Below are 25,886 nucleotides of genomic sequence, written 5' to 3' on the forward strand. Positions count from 1 at the left end.
ACACTTGTGAAGAGCTGGCCAGAATTTATTAGGTTCCAAAATGCCAGGTGAGGGCGGTTCCCAATTGGCACAGGTGCCGTCGTTTCCCATTAGGGCAGGTATGGCTGGTTCCTAATCAGCATAGGCGATGGGGGGGAAACATACATACACACCTAACAGGGTATGCCATTTTGAATCAGCCTTAAATGACAGATCTGCACGCATGTTTACAAATGCTGCACGCTCGAGTGGCGCGCGGTGGCCTGCGCCCTGTCAGGTGCCGAAGGTGAAAAAGAAAAGAAAGCAAGGCAGCGGAGCTCCGGAACAGCCAGGATTTGTGCGGCGTCACGTTTCCCACAATGCATCATGTGAGGTTCTGGCCTGGTGCCGTTGTAGAGAGACGGCAGGCTATGCGGCTGTGACGGTCCTTGCTTGTGGTTGGCGCTATTTAGTAAAACAGTTTCCCCACGCTGCTTTTGTGCTTTTGAGTGAAACTTGTTACAGACTGTTCTGTTCTTTTCTCTTTTTTTCATCATCACACTCTCTCTATTCAGTGCATTCATAAATGGAAAAAATGGGTTGGTGGAAACTGGTTTTTTATGCCTGACAACAAGTGTTCACGTAGTTTTCTGATAGTTAGTTTGCTTCTCCTACACAGGTCCACCACCCACAGCATTGCTCCTGTTCTGCCAACCTTCGAAGACCGCTTTAGTCTAGAAATTTTTGTCGTGTCCAGCCCTCAAATACTTTGCTACAAACACTTAAGATTATAGCCTACAACAACAGTCATCTCAGTATCTCTTTGTTCTGGTGTTTAGGCCTAAGTTGTATAGGTTGCTCTAGATAAGAGTATTCTTATTTGAATTACAATGCGTCACGTTCATGTGCACAGCGCAGTGGGATATCACGGTCGGTCTTACCAAGACTGCGCAGTACAGTAGCCTAGGTCTCCGTGTTTGCGGGAGTTTTCGTGCATAAAGCACAAGTTCTTGTGTCCCTCTGAATGATTAACTGGCCGAACTTTAGCATGGCCCGAATCGACTGCACTTTATTTTTGCTTGCAAAGCGACCTCTTTCAGCTGCTCGGCAAACGTCAACGTGTGCGTCACGTTCCTCGCGTGTGTGCGTCACGTTCTTCGCGTATGTGCGCTCGTCTGTGAATATTGCCTTCACCCTCGTATGGTAGGCTACTAGCAACACATTGAAAAACTTAAGTCTTCATAGTTTCACAGTTGCACAGAGTGATATTGCCACCCCCGCTACGTACTGAATAAATTTCACCAGTTCATTTGCATGAGAGTTCTTATTACAGTACAGAGCCACAAGATGTACATTATATCCACTAGTTGCACTAGTTACCCACAGTTCAATCATTTTAATGGCTTATCCATGCAAAGTAGATGAAAAACGTATTTGTTTTACAGTAGCAACGATATTGGGATATTGTTCTTGACAAAATATGACAGTGCTTCTCCACACGAAGCTGTAATTTCGCGAGCCGCGTCACGTGCGTGTATAGTGTTTGAAGAATAGGACAGAATAGGACAGCTTTTTAAATTTATGTCAAAATCGAAGACCAACGTATTCGAAATACATTTAGTCCAGTGCTCACCCTTATTTGAAAAGTAGCCAAATTATTTCGGAAGTGCATCATCTTTAATGCACTTCAGAATTGACCATGGTACGTAAGAAGCCTGCATTAAAAAAAAAATTAAATGGGAGTGAAGCATCGCAAAAATGTATGAAATGACGCATGCGAACATGTTTGTGCTATAACTCATTCAGCGGTCCGGAGCCAATTGCGACACAAGAGGACTTTTAAAAAATTAAAATAAAGCGGCTGTTCGCATTCTATCCAGCGGAGGCAGCCGTGAGTCAGAGCGGGTGTTACGTAAACGTGTGGCTGTGTGGGTCCGCCGAGCGCAGAGACTGCTGCTGGTAGGGTTTGTGGCGTGGACGGCTGGGGGTGGTTCCGCTTCCTTTAGCTGCCGCTGTGTTTGAGAAGAGGCGCCGGATCGTGCAAAGTACGGCTGCAAAGCACTGACCTGACAGAACGAGGGAGGAGGAGGAGGGGGAAGGGGAGGAGGAGGAGGAGGAGGAGGAGGGAAGGGGAGGAGAAGAGGAGGGAGAGAGCAGTGGGTTTTGGCGGTGGGAAGTCTGCTGGAGGCTCCCTCTGCACGACCGAGGCGCGCGCTGGAGTGGGCTGTACCGGCAGTACATCGCGAATAAATTAGCCCACCTCAGGGTCTGTGCTTCTCTCTCACTCCCACGGTGTCAGCACTACTACTCAAATCTACTCTTTTAGAGCTAAAACTGAAAGTAAATTACTGGCCGTCTGCTGTGCAAATGTAGAAATAAACATACACATGGCCTGTGTACAGAAATTTACTGTGAAAACTGAACTGGTGTTTAAGGGGCTAACGTGCCACTTATTTTTTGTTTATTTTAATCACTGTCCTTCGCTGCCTAAAGGTACAATTTCCCATCTTCCTACATGTATACAGCACAGACAGGTAGGGGTTTAAAAAAAAAAAAGTGAAGCACTGAAGTGAAGTCTATTTATTGGGTGTTGGCCCACCTCTTGGCCAGTACAGCCTATAAGCACCGTGGCACAGAGTCCACCTGCGTCTGGAATTCCGCAGGAGGAATATCGCACCACTTTTCCACGAGGAAATCAATAAAGCTCACACTTACAGTGGTAAATGGAAGCGCAAAACTTAAGCCTCGGGCGGCATTCCGGAACAGCTCATAAACACAGGCTCGGGATCAGATCCGGTGACTGGGAGGGCCACTGGCGCGTGGATATTACATGCGCAATGGCGGTGTCGTTTTCCCGTAACCGCGTGCTTACTGCGTGTCGTGTGTATTTAAAGATTTCCGAGTTGTGTTTCCTGTTAATCGGACGCATGCAGTGTCCTCCATCGACTCGGGAGAGGAGAGCGCCGACTAACGCGCACTGCATCCTCTGAAATGCGCGCGGCTTCCTTTAGCAAGTATATGTCACGTTTGCCAGCGCGACTGTCAGCTGGAGTGAGGAGGACTGCTTTAAACTGGACGTGAGCCTGAAGGCTTCCGGAGGACATTCTGAATGTGACAGAAGCCACACAAACGCACACCATTGAACCATAAACATACACTCAGGTATATGAGCCTGTGCATGTAAATGATAGGAGCCTCATATAATTATTTATATATATATATATATATATATTTTTTTTTCTATTATCTTTTCCATTGGCAGGGTGCTTGGACTCAGTGGAACCAGTGGAAAGCAGAATCACTGACTTGCCTTTGATTTCCTGACATTTCACAGTTTGCCAGGCCCCCCCCCCCCCCCCCCCCACCTGCTTCTAGAACTGGCATGGCAGCTAGACCGCCAATCAGATCATGGCAAAAAAAAAAAAAGAAAGAAAAAAAAGAGGTAGGCTTTATTTGCTTGTTAGCGTCCGCGGCTCCTTTAAAGCACCCGGATGAAAGGCGTTTATGAAGGGGGGCCCTCCGCGCGCGACGGCATCGGCAGAATTACCATTTTAATGCCGCGGAGCCGCGAGGCACGTCTCCCGGTAATGAACGGCGACAGCCTCTGGTCCTCAGCACCCAAGCTCCCATCCCCGCTTCAGGCCTGACGCGATTTATGCACGGGAGAGAGGGAGAGAGGAAGGAGAGAGGATGGAAAGAGAGACAGAGAGAGAGAGGGATGGGAGGAGAGAGGAGGAGGGGGGGTCCTGTAAGATGGACACAAATTTATTTCCAGTTGAAAAAAAAAAAAATTCATATGAGGAGCGAGCTTTGTGGGTAGGAGAAAGACACAGAGGCAGAATACTGTACCTCAGAACTGCTCATTTTATGGAGGCATTTCTATTATTCTGATTCAATTATTTCACCACGACCAGCTACTTCACCTCAGGAAAGTGCATCAGCTGATCCAGAAGGATAAATAATTGGCTTTCTAAAGAGCTTCTAGAGGAAAAATAAAATGTAATAACATTATATATATATATACATATATACAGAAAGATAGAGCAATGGTTTTTTTTTTCTCAAGGGCATTAATACCTATCTGATCTGTGAAATTTCTGCTGGTCACGACGATGAGCACTGAATCACTGCATTTTGGCCATCCCATAATACCGCATAAGTGCAATATCGCCGAGGCCTACACGACATACCAGGGTGGGATAGAATGAACCCGATGGTATTCAACATGCTGTCCGAGTTTGACCTCCACACCCCTAAAACGCTGAGAGAGAGATAGAGATAGAAAGAAAGAGACAGAGACAGAAAGAGAGAGAGACAGAGAGAGGGAGAGAGAATCTTCTCCCTCACCGTTCCGTACACGCAGTCCATCGCGCGGCAGCGAGGCCGTCCCAGCATGCCCGGCGATTAGGCCCCGTCTCTCCTGCGGAGCGCCTGCACTTTCTGGGTCAGGATTAACCCCTTAGAGGCGTGACATCACAAACATGCCGTTAGAATGTTCGCACCTGAACGTTCTGATGCTGATGTAACAATCGCCGCTGGTGACTGTGAAATCGACGGAGTTCTAGAACACTGACGTAGAATTCTGATTTAAATTTTAAAAAAAAAATTCCAAAAAAAGAAAGAAAGAGAGAAAAAAAACCCCAGCTCTTCAAAGGGTTAATGCTCCAGGCGCAGGGCTCTCTGTGGTAGGGAGTGGCTCTGCTCAGAAAATGCTTAGCAGCAGCAGCATACGGTAAAAAGAACAGAAGCAAAAAAAAAGAAAAAAGAAAAAACAATCTAACAAACGGGAGGTCGCAGGTAAACACAATGCAGGTGAACCGAACAGCTGGTGATTTAATTACATCCAAGCGCAATGTTTGAAGAAAAAAATATGACAAGTACCATTTAGATGCAAACATTGATACATTTTAAGCAACAGTTTCATTCTGAAATTACATGTCTGTATTCACACTGATATTCAGAACAAAATTACTTTATAGCATTGTAAGTTTTGTTTAGAAATTTTTTTTAATTTTTTTTATCAGGGACCTCACGTGGGGGTTTTTAAAATTTTACAGGCATCTAAAGAGTTGGGGCATTTCATATACATACAGTATATGGCCCAGGGCTGTTGTACATGATTATAGACAGCAGTACCATTTACCATAATGGGTGGGGCTGAGTTAAGGAGGCGTGGCCCACCGTTGGCACATGCCCATAGTCCAGGCCTGATTGGCCAGTCCATCATGAGACGAGACGAGTGAGTGGATGAGATCCAGTGATATCAGCGCTTGTTTTGGAGCCCACTGCACACTCATCACCGAAGACTTCGGAAAGACTTGCACGAACACGAGGGTGAAGCGTCCCCCAGTTTCGAGCGACCGTCACCGAGAGCGACGCGTCATGACAACGAGATGTCAATCACCTGGTGTCGATGGGCCTGGGGACATGGCCGGCAAATAGACAACACCTTTGTTTCTTCTCAGTGGTGACACGCGCAAAAGTGACTCAGTGTCCTCGCTTTTCGGGTTAACTGCGAGCATGAGAATATGTGACCTGAGCCATATTAGGCATAGATTTAGAGCAGGGCTGCCCAACCCTGTTCCTGGAAATCAGCTGCCCTTGTAGGCTTTTCACTCCAACTCTTAAGCACACCTCATTCAACAACTAGAGATCTATTGAGCTGGTAATTACTAGAATCAGGTGTGTGAAATTAGGGTTGAAATTAAAACCTCCAGGACAGTACATCTCCAGGATCAGGGTTGAGCAGCCCTGCTCTAGCTGTTGAATGAGATGTGCTTTGTTAGGGTTCGAGTGGAAACCTCCAGGACAGTACATCTCCAGGATCAGGGCTGGGCAGCCCTAATTTAGAGTTTGGGCTCTAAAAAAAAGAAGGTATCACTATCAAAAAATTCAGTCGGTTTTAGAACCCCTGTTCCATACTCAAACCAAGGTCTGTCGGAACTGATGAGAGTCACTGTATAATTTTGGCAAGAAAAAAAAACCCACCACCATCATTCCAAAAACCAGGAATTCCAAAGGAGAAGGAAATGGGAAAAATTTTTTAAAAAAGAAAAAAAAACTTAAAGGAGGAATCAAAAAAGATAGGCGCTGGCAGCCATTTTGGCTCAAGCTCTTCCAAAAGCAACGAGCAGAAAAACACACAGAAAAAAGAGCCGCAAGCTCACGGTCCGGCGGTTTCCCCCCCCCCTTCCTTCCTCCCTGGAGCAGCGCAGCCGGCTCCGCTTTCTAAAAGCGTCCGCCGCTGTCTCGCTACGCGGCCCCCAAACGCCCGAAATAGCAGCCAGAGCAGCCGTGAGTCACGTCTGCGACACAGGAGCAACTGTCGGCGGTGTGGGGTGGGGGTGGGGGTGGGGGGGAGGGGGGGGGTGCTAAAGGGGTGGGGAGGGGGTGGGGGGATGAAAGGAAGGACAGCATGGGATGAAAATCTATCAATCCCACACAGTGGGGGAGGAGGGGGGGGGGGTGGTGAGAGGCGTGGAGACCTTTTTCCAAATAGAGACTAAACCCTAAAAGCAGTGTGTGATTAAAATCTATCGATCCCTCACAGGTTGCTGTGAGATTGGTGGGGGAGGGGCATGGAGACCTTTCCTGAATAGAGACTAAACCCGAAATACAGTATGGGATTAATATATATCAATCCCACGCAGTGGTGGGGGAGAGGCATGGAGACCTTTCCTGAATAGAGACTAAACCCAAAATACAGTATGGGATTAAAACATATCAATCCCTCACAGTGGCAGGGGAGAGGCATGGAGACCTTCACTGAATAGAGACTAAAGGAGAACTTAACCCAAAAGGAAGGAGTGCATTATTAAAAGCTATCAATTCTTCACAGGTTCCTGTGAGAGTGGGTGAAAGGAACAGCTGTTGGTGTCGAGCGTGTTTCTCAAAGCCCTGGCAGAAAGAGTTTCACTACAGACAGAGAACAGACAGACGAGCTCGAGCAGCAAGGACACGAAACAAATACCAGCAATGAGTTTCATTTTTTTAATAGTTTATTGTATAATATAAAACTACAAAAGTAAGACTGCTTCAAATTCATATACACATCTCCATTTTTTGTATATTTATATATATATTTATATATTTATATATCAGTCCATACACCTTGACGTGAATACAGTAAATCAGTTTTTGATGATGAATATGTCGGTAATATTGCATAGGAAAAGGCACAGCTCAAAGGCCTATGGGGGGAAAATACAGCCTTTTAAAAACAGAAGAGCACCACACCGCCCCATCCCGCTCCCCCACCCCCCCAAACTGAGGACATGCAGAGTAGCCTGGCGCAGTGGTCGCACACGAGAGGAGGGGGGGGGTCGAGACACGGTGCCAGGTAAAGAAAAGCGGGATTGGGGTTTTCTCTCTTCCCTTCTGAACACAGTTTGGCATCGAAAGACTTACGGAGGAAGTTTTGTTCTGATCAGCTTTGGGTCGCAGACGTCTCAGCGAGTACGAGAAGCAAAGCCGTCTGCTGCACCAACCATTCACACAAAGCACACTTACACAAGGGCACACACATGCATGCACACACACACACACACACATATGTATGCACACACAGACACACACACACACACACTCACGCGCACGCATGCGCACACACACGCACGCGCATGCACACACAGACACACACATGTACACACAAACGCACGCACGCGCACACACACACTCACGCAAACAGATGCGCACACACACACACACACTCACGCAAACAGACACCCACACACGCGCACACACACACACACACACTCACGCAAACAGACACACGCACACACACACACACGCATACGGGCTGGGGAGCTGTCTACTGTGACCCGGTACGCCCCACTCACAAACGCCCGGCCCCTGTCCCAGCGAGAAAAGTAAATTGGTAATTAAAATAATTAAAAGTATAAGTCATAAACATGGCTTCCACCCATTTTCATACAAAATACATTCCTAAAATTACATTCCTACATACATTCTGTACACATTACAATCCAGATGTTAGCATCACATTAAAATAAATATATTTACACAGGAGATGAAAAATAAATAAGACAAAACAAAAATCACTTCAAAACCAAAAGATTAAAAAAAAAAAAAAATTAATGAATCAGTACATTTGTCTGCTTGGCTCTCCTTGTCACTCAGTGGAGCCGAATCAACACAGTGAGACACGTATGTGCTGTTTACACGCATGTACTGTTCTCCTTTAGTTTACACGCATGTACTCTTCTCCTTGGGTAGTTTACACACATGTACTGTTCTCCCTGGGTAGTTCACACGCATGTACTCTTCTCCCTGGGTAGTTTACACGCATGTACTGTTCTCCTTTAGTTTACACGCATGTACTCTTCTCCCTGGGTAGTTCACACGCATGTACTCTTCTCCCTGGGTAGTTTACACGCATGTACTCTTCTCCCTGGGTAGTTCACACGCATGTACTCTTCTCCCTGGGTAGTTTACACGCATGTACTCTTCTCCCTGGGTAGTTTACACGCATGTACTCTTCTCCCTGGGTAGTTTACACGCATGTACTCTTCTCCAAGGGTAGTTTTTTCTCCACCACAAGTGACTTCATCCTTCTGGGCTGTACAGCGTACAGTGTAGTCACGGTAACAGGTGAGCGCTGCATGTACACACACACACTCCTCTATGATTCACGTCAGGTTATGTAAGAAGGTAAGCCTCTTCTCGAAACACACGGAGATACGTCAGCACCTGAAGCTTGTCCTGTCGATACTGACGTTCCCATCGGTCTAAAGCGGGAATGCAGTGCATGCTGGGAAATCCCGCTCTCCTGATGATTGCGGTTTTAATCGTAACTAATAAAAGTGACTGCAACACCTGTGACAAAAATAAAAGACTACAAATAAAAACAAGGATTTAAAATTAAAATTCTGTACATTAAATAATTTTTAAAGGATCTCTTTGTATGCTGCAAACCTATTGGCTGATAAATGCTGGCCTCACTGTAGCTTTTGTCCCTTCAGTTCATCTCGGCATAGAACGCTTTCCTCATTTGGAATGGATGATGTCATTGACCCAAGGAAGGTCCCGGGTTCTATTCGGAACCTGGGAATGGTCCCTCTACGGACTGCCGACGCGTGACGAACACGTGCGTGCTAGATCTTCACCCCTAATCGCCAACGCCGGCACCTGGTTTACTTCACCTGCGCAGACCCAGCCCCCCCCCCACAGTGACAAGGAGAGAGAGAGCAGACACCACTTCAACACTGCTGGATGACAGAGAAATTAATAAATTAATACATTAAAGTAAGTCCCACAGAAGCACAATTTCATCTTAAAGGATACTGAGTTGCATTCTTGCACGTGGAATATGCATAAGTACCGTTTACAGGAGCTGTGACATTTGGCAGCAGGCTGGAGGCTAATTATTATTATTAGCATTGTTATTATTATTATTATTATTAGTATTAATAATTTTTTTTTTTGGTGCAACAGGGAGTGGAGGAGTTCCGTGTGGTGGACAGGTCATGCATAGAGGGAGACAGTCTGCAGAGAACCCGGACCGGACTGGTTGAACCGACGCTGACCCCTGACCCCTGACCCCTGATCCTGCCCGGGTACGACGCTAGCTGTCGCTACCCCTCCCACGCTAACATCGCATCCTGACAGAGGTTTGTACAATTTAGTTGTAAATGCTCAGTTCATAAAGAAAAAAGTAAACCACACCCTTGCAAAAAAAAAAAAAAAGCTGGCAAAATCAGTGTTAGCAGGATACCTGATAGTTTGTATTGACATCTGTAATATTCTGTATTTTCTCAGGAATGGGAGGGCCATTTTAGGAAAATTACAAAAAAAAGGCAAAAGAACAAAAACAAACTCACAGTAAATCAATCACATGATTTGACAAACTCATGGCTTTCATATTTGGAGGAAAAAAAAGTTTCCCACTTTTTTTTACATGATGGTAATTTTAACCCTTGACATTTATGAGCATTTGTTTCTTATAAAAAGATCTTTGACATCATAATACAATGGCTGGAGAGCTGTGGGGGGGGGGAGAGGTCTGCCTGCTGGGGGGTCTCCTGTATGTTTGGACCATCACAGTGCGTGGGGGTGGGGGGGGGCATTATTACCTGTCACCTCCAACGGGACACCAGCGAGCGTTTGACCCAACCAGGGATGTGATATCCCCCCCTCGAATGATTAAATAAGGAAATACTGATTTTTTCAGACCCTAAAAGCCTCGACCAGACGCGGAGAGCTTCGATACATCCTGCATCTAAAGCTTCTGCAATCTCAAGAGAAAACGTACAGCAATGAAGCCAAATACAAGCCAAAAAAACTAGCATTTCCTGATTCATCGGGGGTAAAAATAATTAAAAAAATCACATCCCCATGAACTCTCCCATGCATCCGAATGCAGAATGGTGTAGTAAAGCTATCGTTTCTCCTTCCGCCCCAGACGTAGCGTTTTGTGTGTTATTGTACAAATGCACAGGCTATTCGTATAAAACCATTCGTATGAAGCCACACCCGAACGAACATTGGAGAAAGTTGTTCAAAACACTCAGCCTGTATTGGGGGGGACTTAGCTCTTGTGTCTTATATAGAAAACATCTGTGTATGTGAGATCGGGGCAGAATTTGGGAAAAAGCTGTGTTCCGTCACGCGGGTGTCAGTAATACAGCATGCCAGTGTCGATAAAACAGGTGAATCGAGAGGACAGCAAAAACAAAATAAAATTTAAAAAAAGGCAGATAACACTTCCTATACATTTCTGAAAGAAAACCTTTATACAGGAAAAGGCGACTGTAGCTGGGGGTGCGTTTTCTCTCTACACTTCCTTGTGCTTTACAGTTAAAATGTTCGTTCTCTGCACCGTGAGGGAGCACGACGTCCGTGGACGATCGGCGGGTGTCTTCCACGGGAGATGGTGCCAGTTCAGCGACGAAACTTCCATGTCGAGAAAGAAAAGCAAAATGGGGGGAATTTACAAAGCGGTCGCACACAGGTGAAGGCACTCGCGTCTGCTAGAAAGCCGGGGCTGTTTTGTTCCTTTTCGGGGTGTTTTTTGGGAAAGGCAAGCGAATAAATCCATGCACAGTGTCGTGAAGTAGTAGTTGGTGTCCTCACCGTCCGTATTCTTACAATTTTGCAGATGTTTTTTTTTTTTTTTTTTTTTAAAGTTAAAAAAAAAAAAAACTGTAGAAAAAAAAAAAAACAAACAGTCATAAAAGAACTGACTTTCAGTTTTTTGTTGTTCTGGTATAAAGTTTGATTTATTTACTTTGTGTTTAAAAATCACGAGCCCACCAGGACCTCCATGATGTGGTCCAGTTCGGCCAGGTCCATTTTGAAGGGCTGGCTGGAGGGGACGGGCGAGGCCGGGCCGGGCCCGTAGGGCGACAGAGTTTTGACCAGGTCGTCCGCCGTCACCACGGGCGGCGTTTTGGCGGCCCCCGCCCCCGCGGTCGAGGTGCAGGCGTCGAAGTCGTACATGGAGGTGTCGATGTCAGCGAACAGGATGTCGTCCAGGGCCAGGTCCGTGAGGAAGGCCGAGGAAGAGGAGGAGGACGAGGAGGAGGAGGTGCCGCTTGCGTCCAGGCCGCTGGACGGTGGCAGCGAGGGAGCGGGAGGGGCGGAGTCTGTCAGCCTGGGCTCGGCCGTTGCCATAGCGACCCGGCCCTCCGAGGGCGCGGCGGGCCCCGCTGGCTTTTTGGCGCGCTCTTTCGAGTCCGACCCCGCGGGGGGGGGCGGGGGCAGGTGGGGGGTCGCCCCGAGGGGGGAGGTAGTAGTCATGGTCGCCGTCACGGTCGTGCACAACTCCTCGATCTCCTCCAGGGCCGAGGAGAAGCTGTCCTTCGGGGCCGAGGGGGGGAGTCGGGCCGCCCCGTGGTGCGGGTGGGGGTGCGGGTGGTTGGGGGACGGGGAAGTGCAAAACAAGGAGACGTCGTCCTCCAGCAGGGAGGCGGGGGTGAGGCAGGAGTCCGGAGGGGCGGGGCCGGGAGGGGGCGGGGCCTGCGGCGGCGGAGGGGGGGGCGGGGCCAGGACCCCGAAGGCGGGCTGCGCCTCGCGGAAGCCCTCGTCCACGGGGTCGTCGGGGGGGGGCGAGGCGGGGAAGAAGAGGGGCCGGGGCGGCCCGCCCTCCTGCCGCAGCTCCTCCTGGATGCGGCGCAGCATGTTGTTGATGAGCACGCGGCGCTCCAGGCTGGGCTCGGGCGGCGCCCGCTGGCTGTACAGCTTCATCAGCGAGATGTTGAAGATGGTCTGCCGCTGCAGCGTGTACGACGCCTTGGACGGCCCGTCCGCCGGGCCCGCCAGCGCTTTGCCTTCCAGCCCGTCTTCATCCTCGTCCAACTTCCGCTTTGCTCCTTTACCCAACATATATCTGCACAGAGACCAGCGGAACAGCAACGTTACCCACAGCACAGACGGCCATAACACCAGTAAGCATTTATTTATACAGCGCCTGGTGACAGACGTTTCTGGAACACACACACACACACACACACACACACGTGCGCTAACCGCAGTGCCTCAGGTGCACCACACCTCACAGTCCTACCAGGCCCCAGAGACAACAGAGACTGACACCCTAACAACACAGCACACTCACACACAGCGACACACACCACACACACACACAACACACACAGACACACACACACACACACACACACACGACACACACACACACACACACACACACACACACACACAACACACACACACACACAGACAGACACACACACACACACACACACACACACACACACACACACACACAGACACACACACACACACACACACACACAGACACAGACACACACACACACCACACACACAACACACGACACACTACACTCACACTCACACACCACACACACACACACACACACACACACACAACACACACACAGACACACACAGACACACACACACACACACACACACACACACACACAGATACACACACACACACACAGACACACACACACACACACACAGATTCCACAAGCCTGCAGACACACAGACAGGCAGGTATAGTGTGATGCACCCTCAGAACAGCTCGGGGCTCGTTTCTCCCCCCTGTCAGGGTAAGGCCGGGCGGGACAGCCCCCCTGCTCTCACCAGTGATCATGCACTCTGTGTGCATGCCAGTCTTTTACACCAAATTTTTAAAGACTACTACAGAGCCTTCAAATAGTGGCGGCAAATCCAAGCAGTCTGACCCAAATACACACCGTAAACAGAAATGGATTTTAGTTTTTTACTAAGAACACTTAGAAACAGATGACAGGAGTTCAGTAACCGGGTTTGTAAAAGTTCCCTGAAGGAGAGGATAGCTCAGTAGGGTTTGGGCTTGGTGGTTTGGTGTTAAACGTGACGCTTCCTGGAAGTCCACGTGCTTCCTTGCAGTGAAGCGTGTATCATAGGGAAGCTGTGTGCTGCGTGACAAGAGTCAGAAGACTTCTGTGTGTGGGTGTGTCTGTGTGTGTGCGTGTGTGTGTGTGTCTGTGTGTGTGCGTGTGTGTATGTGTCTGTGTGTTGGTGTGTGTGCTGTGTGTGTGTGGTGTGTGTGTGTCTGTGTGTGTGCTGTGTGTGTGTGTGGTGTGTGTGTGTGTGTGTGTGTGTGGTGTTGTGTGTTGTGTGTGTGTGTGTGTTGTGTGTGTGTGTGTGTTGTGTGTGTGTGTGTGTGTGTGTGCGTGTGTGTCTGTGTGTGTGTGTGTGTGTGCGTGCGTGTGTGTCTGTGTCTGTGCGTGTGTGTGTGTGTGTGTGTGTGCACGCACGTGGGAGTGAGTCACAGCCCGCTCACAGGTGACACGGAGATGTGACCTTTTACTCGGCCACAACGCAAGGCCTTGTCACAAAAAAAAGGGAAGTCCCTCTCACTCAAACACACACACTCACACACACACACACACACACACTCAAATACACCAAGGCTACGTTCAGCTGTAAACTTCTGCTGCATCCAAATCCCCGTTCAAAGATGGCTGCTCTTTGAGCCTTGCTGTGCTGTGTTTCCTAGGTACAGTCATGCCGTTACAGTGACTCACAGTTCCACGGCACTCGAAGCAGCTCTGCAGCCAATCACAGGGAGGCAGGAAAATGAGCAGGCTTTCACAGAGGTCACATGACTTACAATACAGCGTCCCAGAACCACACTCCACTCTGGCTCTTGCTTTTGGTGGTTCAAGTGGTTCTCCCTCAAGTCACATTACATGCACGTTACACACGTACACACATGTACGTGCACACACACACACACACACACACACACCAGATGAGCAAGGAAGACAGCTACTTTTTTTTTCCCTTTTATGATAATGTGCTTCTGAATTCAGGTTCTCCATTCTGCCCCTGATTAAAAAAGCACGGGCAGGACAGGAGAGACAGCCAGAGAGCAGCACAGAGGAGGGGGGGGGGCTTTCAAATGGAGATGAATGAGCCAGGTTTTCAACAGGAAACCCCCAAAAAAGAAAAAGAAAAAACAGGTCCAGCTGCATGTAAAGAGAGAGGGTGAGAAACGCCACCGCGGGGATTTTGATGGAGCGTCTCAGCTGAGCGCAGACTCAATTCGCCACGGCGTGGTTCGGCACCAGCGTCTCCAGGAAGCGCGTTTCGGGACGAGCGTGCTGCAACACTGCCGTCTGGTCTGCCTTTATCACTGGCTTCGCAGGCGAAGCGCTGCTGTATTTTACTACATCAACGTTCCCTTCGATTCTCGGGGTGTAATGGCACAAAATAACTGCAGCTCAGTCCAGTCTTCACACCGTGGCTCGGTACATTTTTTCCAGGCCAAATAAAATGAAATGTGAAATATAAAATCGCGTTTCACATATTACAAAAACATAAACAGCGACTTGCTGGCCGTCGTTTCTCGCTGGACAAAATAAGCCACGTTAATACCGAGTCGTCTGTGGAAACTTTTGGCAGTTTCTGGATTTGAGTTCAGCACAAAAAAAGGGGCACGCACATCAAAACAAGAGCGTGACTGTTCAGCTTAGCAAAGCGAACGTCCCGCACCGAACAGTGTGAACGTGGGCACCACTACACCCCTGGTCAGTTCGGAAAAGGCGCTGTATTTACGTTCCAGTGGAGGGCAATCATTTCACTGCGAGAGAAAGCAATTTCAGGCGCCTTTTCATGAAGTACTGAGTTTTCCTAAATGCACTAGCGCAGTTTAGTACAGCTACAACTATTTTTACACTGCGATGCTTTTTTAGTACCTCTATACCCTACCCTACGGCACACCCCTACCACTGACCCCCCTCCCTCCCCTTGCCATACCTGCCACTGCCCACCCTGCCCTGTCCCGCCCCGCCCCACCCACCCTGCCCACTCAGCTCTGTCCCACCCACCCCAACCTGCCCCGCCCGCCCTGCCCTGCCCTGCTCCGCTTCACCCCAAAAGGCCGTTCACTCTGTCAGGAAGTGCAGGTGGCTGGGCTGGTTGCTATGATGCCAGTAACCATGACAAACATGGTGAGCTGGGAATACACCCAGAGTGATTGTGGGGACGGGGGTGGGGGGACAGAGAGAGAGGGAGAAAGAGAACGATAGAGAAACAGACAGAAAGAGACAAAAAGACAGCCAGTCAGACACACAGACAGACAGTCAGTCAGTCAGACAGACAGACAGAAAGAGACACACAGACAGACAGTCAGTCAGTCAGTCAGTCAGTCAGACAGACAGACAGATGGACGGACAGACAGAGTGAGTTACAGCCATCACAGCTGGCACTGAAAAGTGCCCCAGGATGCAGACACTAACATAACTTGCAGCCAAACTCCTGTACGTGCAAGCGTGTGTACATCTCGTCCTGTGTGGGTGGTGTGCGCACGCGTGTCTGTGTGGAGATGTCTTTCTCTGTTTACGTACGTTTGTTTGTGTGTGTGGGTGTGTGCATGTGTGTGCGCAGTGTGAGTGCGTGTGTGTGACGCTGTGTTTGTGTGCGTGCGTGTGTGTGTGCACGCTACAGCAGTGACTGATGCCACTGTAGCCCCACCCTAAGCATTCCTCTGGCTTTGCTGTGCTCTCTCTCTCTCTCTCTATCTCTCTCTCTCTCTCTCTCTCCCCGCCCGTCACATGTGGAACCCTGCTGCTGGGCTTTGTCCAAGGGCCACGAGCATAACAAGGAGAGGGGGAGGGGCCAGGAGATGGGGGAGGGGCCAGGACAGGCCCCATTGCTCCCGCGACTCCAGCACCCGTGCTGGCTCCTCCCCCTTCCCCTTCTCCAGAATGACAAGACATGAGAGGAACTCCTGCACTGGGAAGCCCAAAAAAATCAGCTCCCCGTTGCTCGGTCTTTCCTGCTCGGCACTGCCCCCTACGCTGGCACGTCATATTTCCACAATCGGTGCGCACACGGCACACACAAGCATTCTCAGATCATTTCAGCAGCTCGACCTCTGGGGGACAGGCAGCATGTGGCAAGAGGACCGGTCTGGGCCAATCCGGTGCAGCGGAACAGCGAGCTAGCCAGATGGCGCCGACGGCGATGCATGCGCACCAGACCAGTAGGTAGGCTAGAGGCTTTTGAAACCGTGGGGGTATTTTAGGGGGGAGCACTCTCAGGACCTCTAAGAAGCGGATCTGGCAAACGCCCAGTTAGCAGCCCGGCGCTAACACGGAGCAGGGCTGCCCCGCTTCCGGTGCCCGCTGCTGCCCGTCTGACGGACGGGGCGCGGGACAGAATCGGGGGTGTCTTTGGGGAGCACACCTCCAGGACCGGGCCACCCGTGCAACGAGGTTTCCTGCAGCTAGTTCTGCACACGCTTCCAGCAAACGCGCAACATGGACGAATCCCAGCGCGTCCGGCCCACTGTCCAGCTCCTGTAACTGCGGCGGTGCCTCCGAGCTGAAGCGTGGGGGGGGGGGGGGGAGCGCATTTACCGCGATTCTGCATCACAAACGCCTGTGAATGATAATCAGAACACCGCTGATTTTATGGGACGTTTACAGACAGAGAGAGAGAGAGAGAGAGAGAGAGAGCAGGAGGGAGAGTGAAAGACAGCAAGAATGAGTAGTGAAATAAATGCAAGAGAGCGAGTGAGGGAGGGTGAGCGAGGAGAGAGAGAGGAGGAGAGAGAGAGAGAGAGAGAGAGAGAGGGAGAGAGAGAGAGTGATATGATGATCCAGTAACTGGATATCCCTGTTTCCATGCCTGCACAGAGTCCCCCCCCCGTCCCCATCCGTGCTGTGCTATTTCAGGTCCTGGGGGCACGTACACACACACACACACACACACACACACCCTCATCTCCTAGTGCCGCTTGACTTTACTGCACCCTGTGTCCCCCTGCCCCTCCCCTCATGCATGCACAATCACATGCACACACACACACACACACACACACACACACACACACGCTGCGGCAGCTCTGCACAGACCCCTGTCCCGCACCAGACACACCGATCCCAAACCCGCGCTTCTCCCGCCAAAACAGGTAGCTTTCAAGATGACCCCGCGGGTGAAAAAAAAACAAAAAACTGCAGGGTCGTCGTTTTTTTTTGGGCTACGTTTTTTAAAAAGGCGACTGTAAGGGTGATCAGATATGGGGTCTTTGGCGCAGGAAATGATGACTGTACCCGTGAAAAGCCCCGTTCTGCCTACAGACCCCGCCCCCTACGTCCCAAGAGGCTACAGACCAGCGGTTAGTGCCGAGTTAGTACTTTCTGCCAACATGAAATAATTATTCACGTCATCGATCAATGAGTCATTCGTAGCAGACCACGCACCAAAACTCCCATTTCTAGCGCGCAGTTTGCCACAGCGCGTCCCCAGTAAAATGTCCGATTCAGCTGACTATGCGCTGGAAAGTGTGCAGCTTGAATTGGGAAAGAGAGAGATCTCTCTCTCTCTCTCTCTCTGAGAGAAAAGGTGGGAATGAGAGGCCATATTAAACCGCACAGTGTTAAAGAGCAGCAGATTTAGTGTCTTTCAGTGTGTGAGGGTTGAGAGTTACACAGATTAAACACATATTCCTGCATTACGCTGACCTTCCCTGGTCCCTTTAGGGCTGCTTGTGTAACTGGCTCCTTTCTCCACTTTCCCCATTTATTACAGTTTAGAATCTCGCACACGCGCACACACACTCACACACAAACACACTCGCACACATGCACGCACACTCACAGACACACTCACACACACTCAAAAACTCAAAAACACATGCACGCACACACATTTGCATACACACATGCACTCACAATCATGCATACACTCACACACATACACTCGTACACACACATTCTCTCTCGTACTCACACACACACGCACACACACACACAATCTCTAAATCTGTACTACAACTGCACCGGTGCATTATGGGAGCCGCGGTTCTGGAGCGCGGGCGATGTAATGGGACCTGCCCCCGCCGTGGTGATTTAAACACTACGATGCTTTGGCGGGACTGGGGCCCGGCGTGTCTCCCTTTACAGAGACAGAGCCGTGCTGGGACGGGTCCAGCTTCTACTGCTGCTGCTGCCAGCGGGACGGGACGGGGGGGGGGGGGCACGCGCGAAACCGGTCGGACAGGAGGAGCGGTACGCTGCGGGGATGACGTGTGGAGAGAGAGAGAGAGAGAGAGAGAGAGAGAGAGAGAGAGAAAGAGAGAGAGAAAGGGAGAGAGACTCGCACACACAGAAAAACGGATCCTCTTCCCTTCTCTGACAGAAATGACAGGAGCAGAGGCTCAGCGGCTTCACCAAATAACACTTCACTGCGCACCTTCCCAGCTGAGCTCACACGAAACGCAAAGATACGGAGGCACACGTGACAGCGTCTGTTCTGTACAGCCTCTCTAAAACTACGGGTTTGGAAATATATCAAAATTCATGCCTTTATAAATAAAGCTCTTTTAATTGAACTGAACTGAACTGATTTGACTTGAATCAAACAGAATTCAGTTTAACTGAACTGAAGTGAAGTGAATTCTGGGTACGTCATGCTCATGCCTGAGGCCGCTGAGCCATGCGTTTGGAGCGTGCTCAGTGCTGCTCCTGCTGAAACCTGAGCCGTTAGGTACAGAATGTGTGTCAAAGTCCTGGGCGATGACGCCAGAGGCCGTTTCCCCGGGGAACACGCAGAGGAGCAGAGAAAAACACACACTCAGCAGCATCGAGTGCACACTGCACCCTGCACACTGCACACTGCTCACTGCTCACTGCTCCAAGAGTATCTGCTGCTGTTACAGCACATGCATGCATGCATGTATGCACATGCACACACACACACACACACACACACACACACGCATGCACATGCATGCACACACACACACACACTCCCTTGCTCTCTCAGACACAGACCATGCTCACTCCCTCACATTCTCTCTGTCTCTCGCTCTCACACACATGCACACACACACACACAAACAGACACAAACAGACACACGCATGCACACACACACACTCCCTTTTTCACTCAGACCATGCTCACTCACTCACATTCTCTCTGTCTCTCACACACGCTCACACACAGCAGGCCTTGGCTGCAGATCTGGTAACCCTATCCCTACACATGACACAACGCTCCCAGGAGGAGCACGTCACACACACAGAATCCCCCGCTGAGGGACGGTGGGTAAAAATAGACGCGCCGAGCAGAGCAAGCCTGCACGCTGAGAGGAGCGGGAGCCTGAATGCGGAGATGAGAGGGAGCCTGAGCGTGGAGATAAGTGGGAGCCTGAACGCGGAGATAAGTGGGAGCCTGAGCGTGGAGATAAGTGGGAGCCTGAACGCGGAGATGAGAGGGAGCCTGACCATGCAGCAGCATGAGCCTGAACATGGAGCAGCCTGAACGCGGAGATGAGTGGCAGCCTGAGTGTGGAGCCCTTGAAAAAAGAAATCCACTGGGAGGTGAGGTAATCATTACAGTGGTGCGCGTGTGACATCACGTGTGCGACAACCCCTAATTGTTCTGTAGTATTTCGAGCTGCATACGGTGCAGTTACGAGCTTGAACTCTGACCCTCACTCTGCAGAACCGAACTGAAAAAAAAATAAAAATCTCAGTTATAGCTGGCTGCCGCCAGGAACACAGAACTGATATGATCCTGCCCACTTAGATATAAAGCATTACGGATATTTTTATTTTATGCAATTAGAAATTCAGCATAAGCAGCACACAGGCTGAGATGGACAAGCCTCTGTCTTTAATTAGCATTTTGATGCATTTAAGACAACAACCTGTCCTTTTCAATCACGTTTAACTACGCTCATTTTGGAAAATGAAAGCTTTTCGCGTTGAGTAATTTAAAAACATCAACACTTTGCCTGATGGGAGTTTCCCTGCCAAGCAGGCTGGCACACACACGTCACACACACATCACACACACACACACACACACACACACACAGTCCCTGCCCTACGTGTTCCCCTCACTGCTCAGCACACACAGCCCCATGCAGTACGAACAGCAGCACTTCCGTCTGTGGCTGTACAGTATAGAGCACTCTGCACTGGCATATGGCCAAGGAAACGCCAATCACTGCCTCATTAATTACACCAGAATGCACTGCATCAAAGGCATTTTATAGGTCTTTAAATCTGAATAATAGCAAGAATAATAATAATAATAATAATAGGGTATTATTATTATTAGTACAATACATTACAGGCATTTAGCAGACACTCTTATCCAGAGCGACTTACACATAGCATTAACATTGCATCCATTTATACAGCTGGATAAATACTGAAGCAATGCAGGTTAAGTACCTTGCTCAAGGGTACAACTGCAGTGTCCAACTGGGATATAGAACCTGTGACCTTTAGGTTACAAGAGCAACTCCTTACCTATTATACTACACTGCCACCCACAGTAGTAGCAGTAGCAGTAGCAGTAGCAGCAGCAGTAGTAGAAGCAGTAGTAGTAGCAGTAGCAAGTAGCAATAGTAGCAGTAGCAGTAGTAGCAGTAGCAGCAGCAGTAGTGGTAGTGTAGCAGTATAGCAGAAGAAGTAGTAGTACTAGAGTAAGTAACTGTCAGTAGTAGTAGTAGCAAGTAGCAGCAGCAGCAGAAGTAGAGCAGTAGAGTAGTAGCGAGCATAGTAGTAGCAGTAGCAGCAGTAGCAGCAGCAGCAGCAGCAGAGTAGCAGTAGCATAGCAGAGAGTAGCAGTAAGTAGAGTAGTAGCAGTAGCAGCAGTAGCAGTAGTAGTAGCAGCAAGAGCAGTAGCAGTAGCAGCTAGCAGTAGCTAGCAGTAGAGTAGTAGCAGTAGCAGCAGTAGCAGTAGTAGTCATGCAGTAGCAGTAGCAGTAGAAGCAGCAGCAGTAGCAGTAGAGCAGTAGCAGTGTAGCAGTAGCAGTAGCAGTGCAGCAGTCAGTAGCAGCAGCAGTAGTGCAGTAGCAGTAGCAGCAGAGCAGTGCACGCAGTAGCGTAGCTAGCAGTCAGTAGCAGTAGCCAGTAGCAGAGCAGTAGCAGCATAGCGTAGCAGAGCAGTGTAGCAGTAGCAGTAGCAGTAGCAGTAGCAGCAGTAGCAGTAGCAGTAGCAGTAGCAGCAGTAGCAGTAGCAGCAGTAGCAGTAGCAGTAGCAGTAGCAGCAGTAGCAGCAGTAGCAGTAGCAGTAGCAGTAGTAGCAGTAGCAGTAGCAGTAGCAGCAGTAGCAGTAGCAGCAGCAGAGCAGTAGCAGTAGCAGTAGCAGTAGCAGCAGTAGCAGTAGCAGTAGCAGTAGCAGTAGCAGCAGTAGCAGTAGCAGTAGCAGTAGTAGCAGCAGTAGCAGCAGTAGCAGTAGTAGCAGCAGTAGCAGCAGTAGCAGTAGAAGCAGCAGTAGCAGCAGCAGTAGCAGCAGTAGCAGTAGCAGTAGTCATATTAGTAGTAGTATTAGGCAATAGAGGAAAAGCCGTTGCTCTGTCTGTTCTGTGGGGGCGGGACTCATTTAAAGCGTCATCACTCATCATCCCGCAGAGTCACCGGCGTGTCCAGCACCCCCGTCTTCCTGCCTGGGGGGCTGGGGGGGCATTCAAGCGTCATAGGGGCGCAGGGGTGTGATTTCCCCTCCCGACCGAAATGCCAACTCAACCCACCCACCCCACCCCACCACGCTCGCTCTGACTAATCGCCGCTCGCTCAGCCACGTCTCTCCGCCACTCGCGGCTCTCCGGGCCGAGCCTCTCACGACACACGCCCACATTAACCCTTTAATCGCCCGCTCACGCCGTCGGCACGACACGTGCGCCCATGTTTACACGTACACTCCGCTCTGAAGCGTGGCGGGGGGAAAGGCGGCGGCAGCGGCGGACGGAGGAGTGAGACTCCGTCAGTGCAGCGTGTTCCGCATCGCTATGCACTCAGGCAAAGGAGACACAGCCATCTTACACACAGACACACGCTACACACACACACACACACACACACACACACACACACACACACACACACACAGATAAACAGACACACACTTACATGTGCATACACACACACACACATACATTTAATTTCACATTCACATTGTTAATAACTGAACACACACTTCACTAATACGCTACACCTGAGTGTGGCCGTTACATATTATGCTAATAGGACTGTTTTTGCAGTTCTGTGGCAGAGCCCCCCCCCCCCCCCCCCCCCACACTGCTGACTGAAGAGGCCTTTGTTCCCAGGTTGTTACTTTCTCCTATCTTCTGCCGCGCAGGCCTTGGACAGTGCGTGAGAGGAGAGCACAGGCGAGATAAGAGGCAGCTGACCCGCGAGGAAGAAAGAGACTCGCTTTCTTTTCACCGCCTCACGACGTTTCACAACAAAAAATAAATAAACAAAAAGGACCCGGCACGATCGGCCAGCAGCCGCATGCGCAAACCAGCCGTTTCCCATACTAAACCATGCCCTCCCGACCAATGAAAATTGTGAAAATTATGAAAATTAAAATATAATCAGTTCACAGTCTTCGTATAGACGTGTGTAGTACGTGATGTCATCTCTGAGATGATTGGCACGGTGAGCTGCACTCTGAGCTCCGGGTGGAGGTCGCTCTCTCCCCCCGAGCGGCCGGGTCAAAATGGCCGAAGATCTGAGCCCGTGACTCGGCCTGCCGTTTGCCCCCCGCCCGCCGGCTCGGCTGCTCTCTCTCCCCCTGTTCCCCTCAGACAGAGCGACGGCCAGACACTCCGCCCCCTATACGTGAGGGACGGTCCGGGTGTTACCGGAAGGGGCGGGGGGGGGGGGGGGGCAAGGACAGGTGCTGGAAGGTAGGCCTCGGGATCCAGGCAGGAAGTGATCACACGCATTTCAACGTTTCAACGTGTCCATCCTGCAGGAGGAGCCAGAGCCGGAGACCCTTGACCTTTGACCCTTGACCCTTTCACGTGCGCGGCCTGCGTTCTCCGGAACCGCGGACATGACAGGTCAGAGCGTCTGAGGAGGAGCCCTCACCGCCACAGAACCTTCAGAGCCGGGACGTCCCAGAGAGCCGCAGATGGAGGCTTCCAGACGTCGGAACAGAAGCAGAAACAGCGGGAAAACAAACAAACTGCGGGACTAAAGTAGGTTGCCATACAGAGTCTGTATCCAGGACTGTTTTCCTCTTTGGAGCACAGCTCTGCCCTAAATACTGCTGCAAAGCCCTCAAACACTACCCCCGGCCCGCAAGTTTCTCAAACTTCACACCACACGCTAAATTTCTGAAATCTCTGAAACACTGTTTCTTTCCCCCCTCCCCCACTGATAAATTCATACTCCATAATGAACTGAAAGAAGATTATTGGCTAATCAGCAGAACTGGAAAAAAAATGGCTCAATACCATCTTTGAGAACAACTTGGACTGGCCAAGCAAAAAAATGAGTATAAATAGCAACTTCACAAGAGTTTTAAACAAAGATCTAAATCAAGGGCTCACGAGTTCAAGTTTCACTATAAAAGTCAGTTTTTCAGAAGGAAAAAAAAAACAGGCTTAGAGCACAAATGAGGTACACACCAATCCAACGGTCCTTAAAAAAAAAAGAATGGATTACAAATGTTTGGCATGTCTCTAAACACTCTCTTCTACATTTTTTTTTTATTTTGCCAGACAGGAACCCGATTTGCCCTTTAGACGTCTGTATAAAATAAGCGCTTCCACTCAGCCACTTTGTCCTTCATCTGAAGTGAAAGAAACCATTTAACAGATTCCAAACATGCCAAGTCATATTACTAAAATCCACCCAATCATCACAATTCATACGCACTATTTACAAACAACTTATTGCTCGTTACTATGGCACCAACACAAGCCAAGCAGGGGAATTTTCCTGCACCAACACAAAGAGAATAGATTCCCCAATGAAGAATCTGCATAAACTCTGACTCTGAAATGCTTTCTGTACCTACACTGCAGTGTAACAACTCCTGCAGAAAAGTTTAATGAAAGCACGTTTGAATAGAATCACCACTGCTCTATAATCACATGCGTGCTCCTTCCAGGCCCACAGTCCGGATCAGTATTCATAAAGCATCAGAGAGCCGAGACCACTGATCTAGGAACCGGGATTTTTCCGTGTCCGTATTCCAAGCCTTAACCAATACGGAGGAACAGACAAAACGGATCCTAAATCAGCACTCCCAGTCCAAGATGCTTTATGAATACAGAGGCCTGAGCTGCACTCGCTGAACCCACGGAGGAACAGGAATGCTTCATGAATGCGGTTTTACTCCCAAGCCCGGCAGTGCATAAGGTTAGGAACAAGGACAGGAGAAACCCGAGCAGAGATCAGCGCTCCTCTCTCCGATGGTTTATAAATACCGACCGGCGGGCTTAGCGAGAGAGATGTTTATCTGTCAGCTAGCTGCCCCCAGCGGCACAAGCGTTCCTAAAAAACATGCCAAATGACTCACGCAATCAAATGTGTCAGCTACTGTCTGGACAGTCCGCCTTTTCGAACACCGTCATGGGTGAAAACTCTCCACAGGCTGTCACTGTGCACAATATTGCTATATTGTACAAAAAATATAATGTGCAGCGTTGCATTAAAAGCAGTTTTTAGCAAGTTAACATGTCGTCTCAAAAGGTAAATCCGTGCATGTGTACTTTTGTATTTCCTGCATGAAACAAATGAACAACACAATAACAGTCAAACGATAAACAAGTGATACTATATTTATGTCCGCTGCTCAGCCATTAGTGTCATATAGGACAGTGTCATATAGTACTTAAGGTAACACAACACTAACTTCAACTGATCACGTAATTGTCCTCTTGCTGTGAACATACCGTATCTGCGCTGACGAGCTCCTCCCATCCCACCACAGTTAAATGTCACGGAGAAACTTCACGATATGCCGCTTATCGTACTTGGTTTGCAGTACAAATTAGACAGCAACAACCAGGCGTGCGAGGGCGGATTCAGACGGCTTGTGATTTTTTTTTACAGACAGAGCCATGACCGCACGTAGACACGAATGACAAAACTATTCCAATCTTCAGGATGATTAATAATAGACGTAGAATACATCATTAATCAGCATTACCCTACTGGAAAAAAAAAATTATTCTGTCTCCTTTCGGAAGCCAAATGCTAAAGAGCTAACATGTCAAAATGCACATCGGAGCTGAAGTCAATAGTCATTGACCTACATGCAGCTATAAACTTAACACACCAGCTGTGCAATGCGAGGACCGTCTGAAAACAATGTTCGCTAGCATTCTTCACGCAACACTACAGCAAGTTGGGTCGCTACGTTAGCTGGACGGATGGGCTGGCTAGTCAGCTACATTTAAAGCTAATTTTACGCACGACAAAAGCAGCAGGCTACCTAGTCGGCTCGAAGGCAACCGCCTTCATTCAAGCTCACATATCTTTGTTTCGCTTTCTCGTGTTAAGTCTGCTGAACTGTTCGTTTTAACTGGAGACGCCGAGATGAGCGATCGACTTTCGTTTGATTAGGCAACACAAAACATCAATTCCAGGTCTAATTCGTGTTCACGTGCCACAACCAGTCGTTAACAACGTGCATTTAACAACGCGCAGCGGGTTAAACGGAGATCTACTCAC

General features: G+C 49.4%; 1 protein-coding gene across 3 annotated transcripts in view; it reads right to left on the bottom strand.

Annotated features, from left to right (window-relative positions):
• Positions 1-6,934: 6,934 nt before the first annotated feature.
• The window catches only part of LOC135244291 (SERTA domain-containing protein 2-like), a 42,264-nt gene continuing 23,312 nt past the window's right edge, over positions 6,935-25,886 (bottom strand). For 2 of the 3 annotated variants that reach the window (XM_064316593.1, XM_064316592.1), the window contains exon 2: positions 6,935-12,304. In XM_064316593.1, the coding sequence (XP_064172663.1) occupies positions 11,218-12,300 (1,083 nt within the window). In that variant the 5' untranslated portion in view covers positions 12,301-12,304 and the 3' untranslated portion in view covers positions 6,935-11,217. Of the gene's footprint in view, positions 12,305-25,105; positions 25,881-25,886 lie in introns of those variants that run through there. The other variant, XM_064316594.1, reaches the window with a different exon arrangement.

This window comes from Anguilla rostrata, chromosome 2 (assembly GCF_018555375.3).
Source record: "Anguilla rostrata isolate EN2019 chromosome 2, ASM1855537v3, whole genome shotgun sequence".
Classification (NCBI taxonomy): domain Eukaryota; kingdom Metazoa; phylum Chordata; class Actinopteri; order Anguilliformes; family Anguillidae; genus Anguilla; species Anguilla rostrata.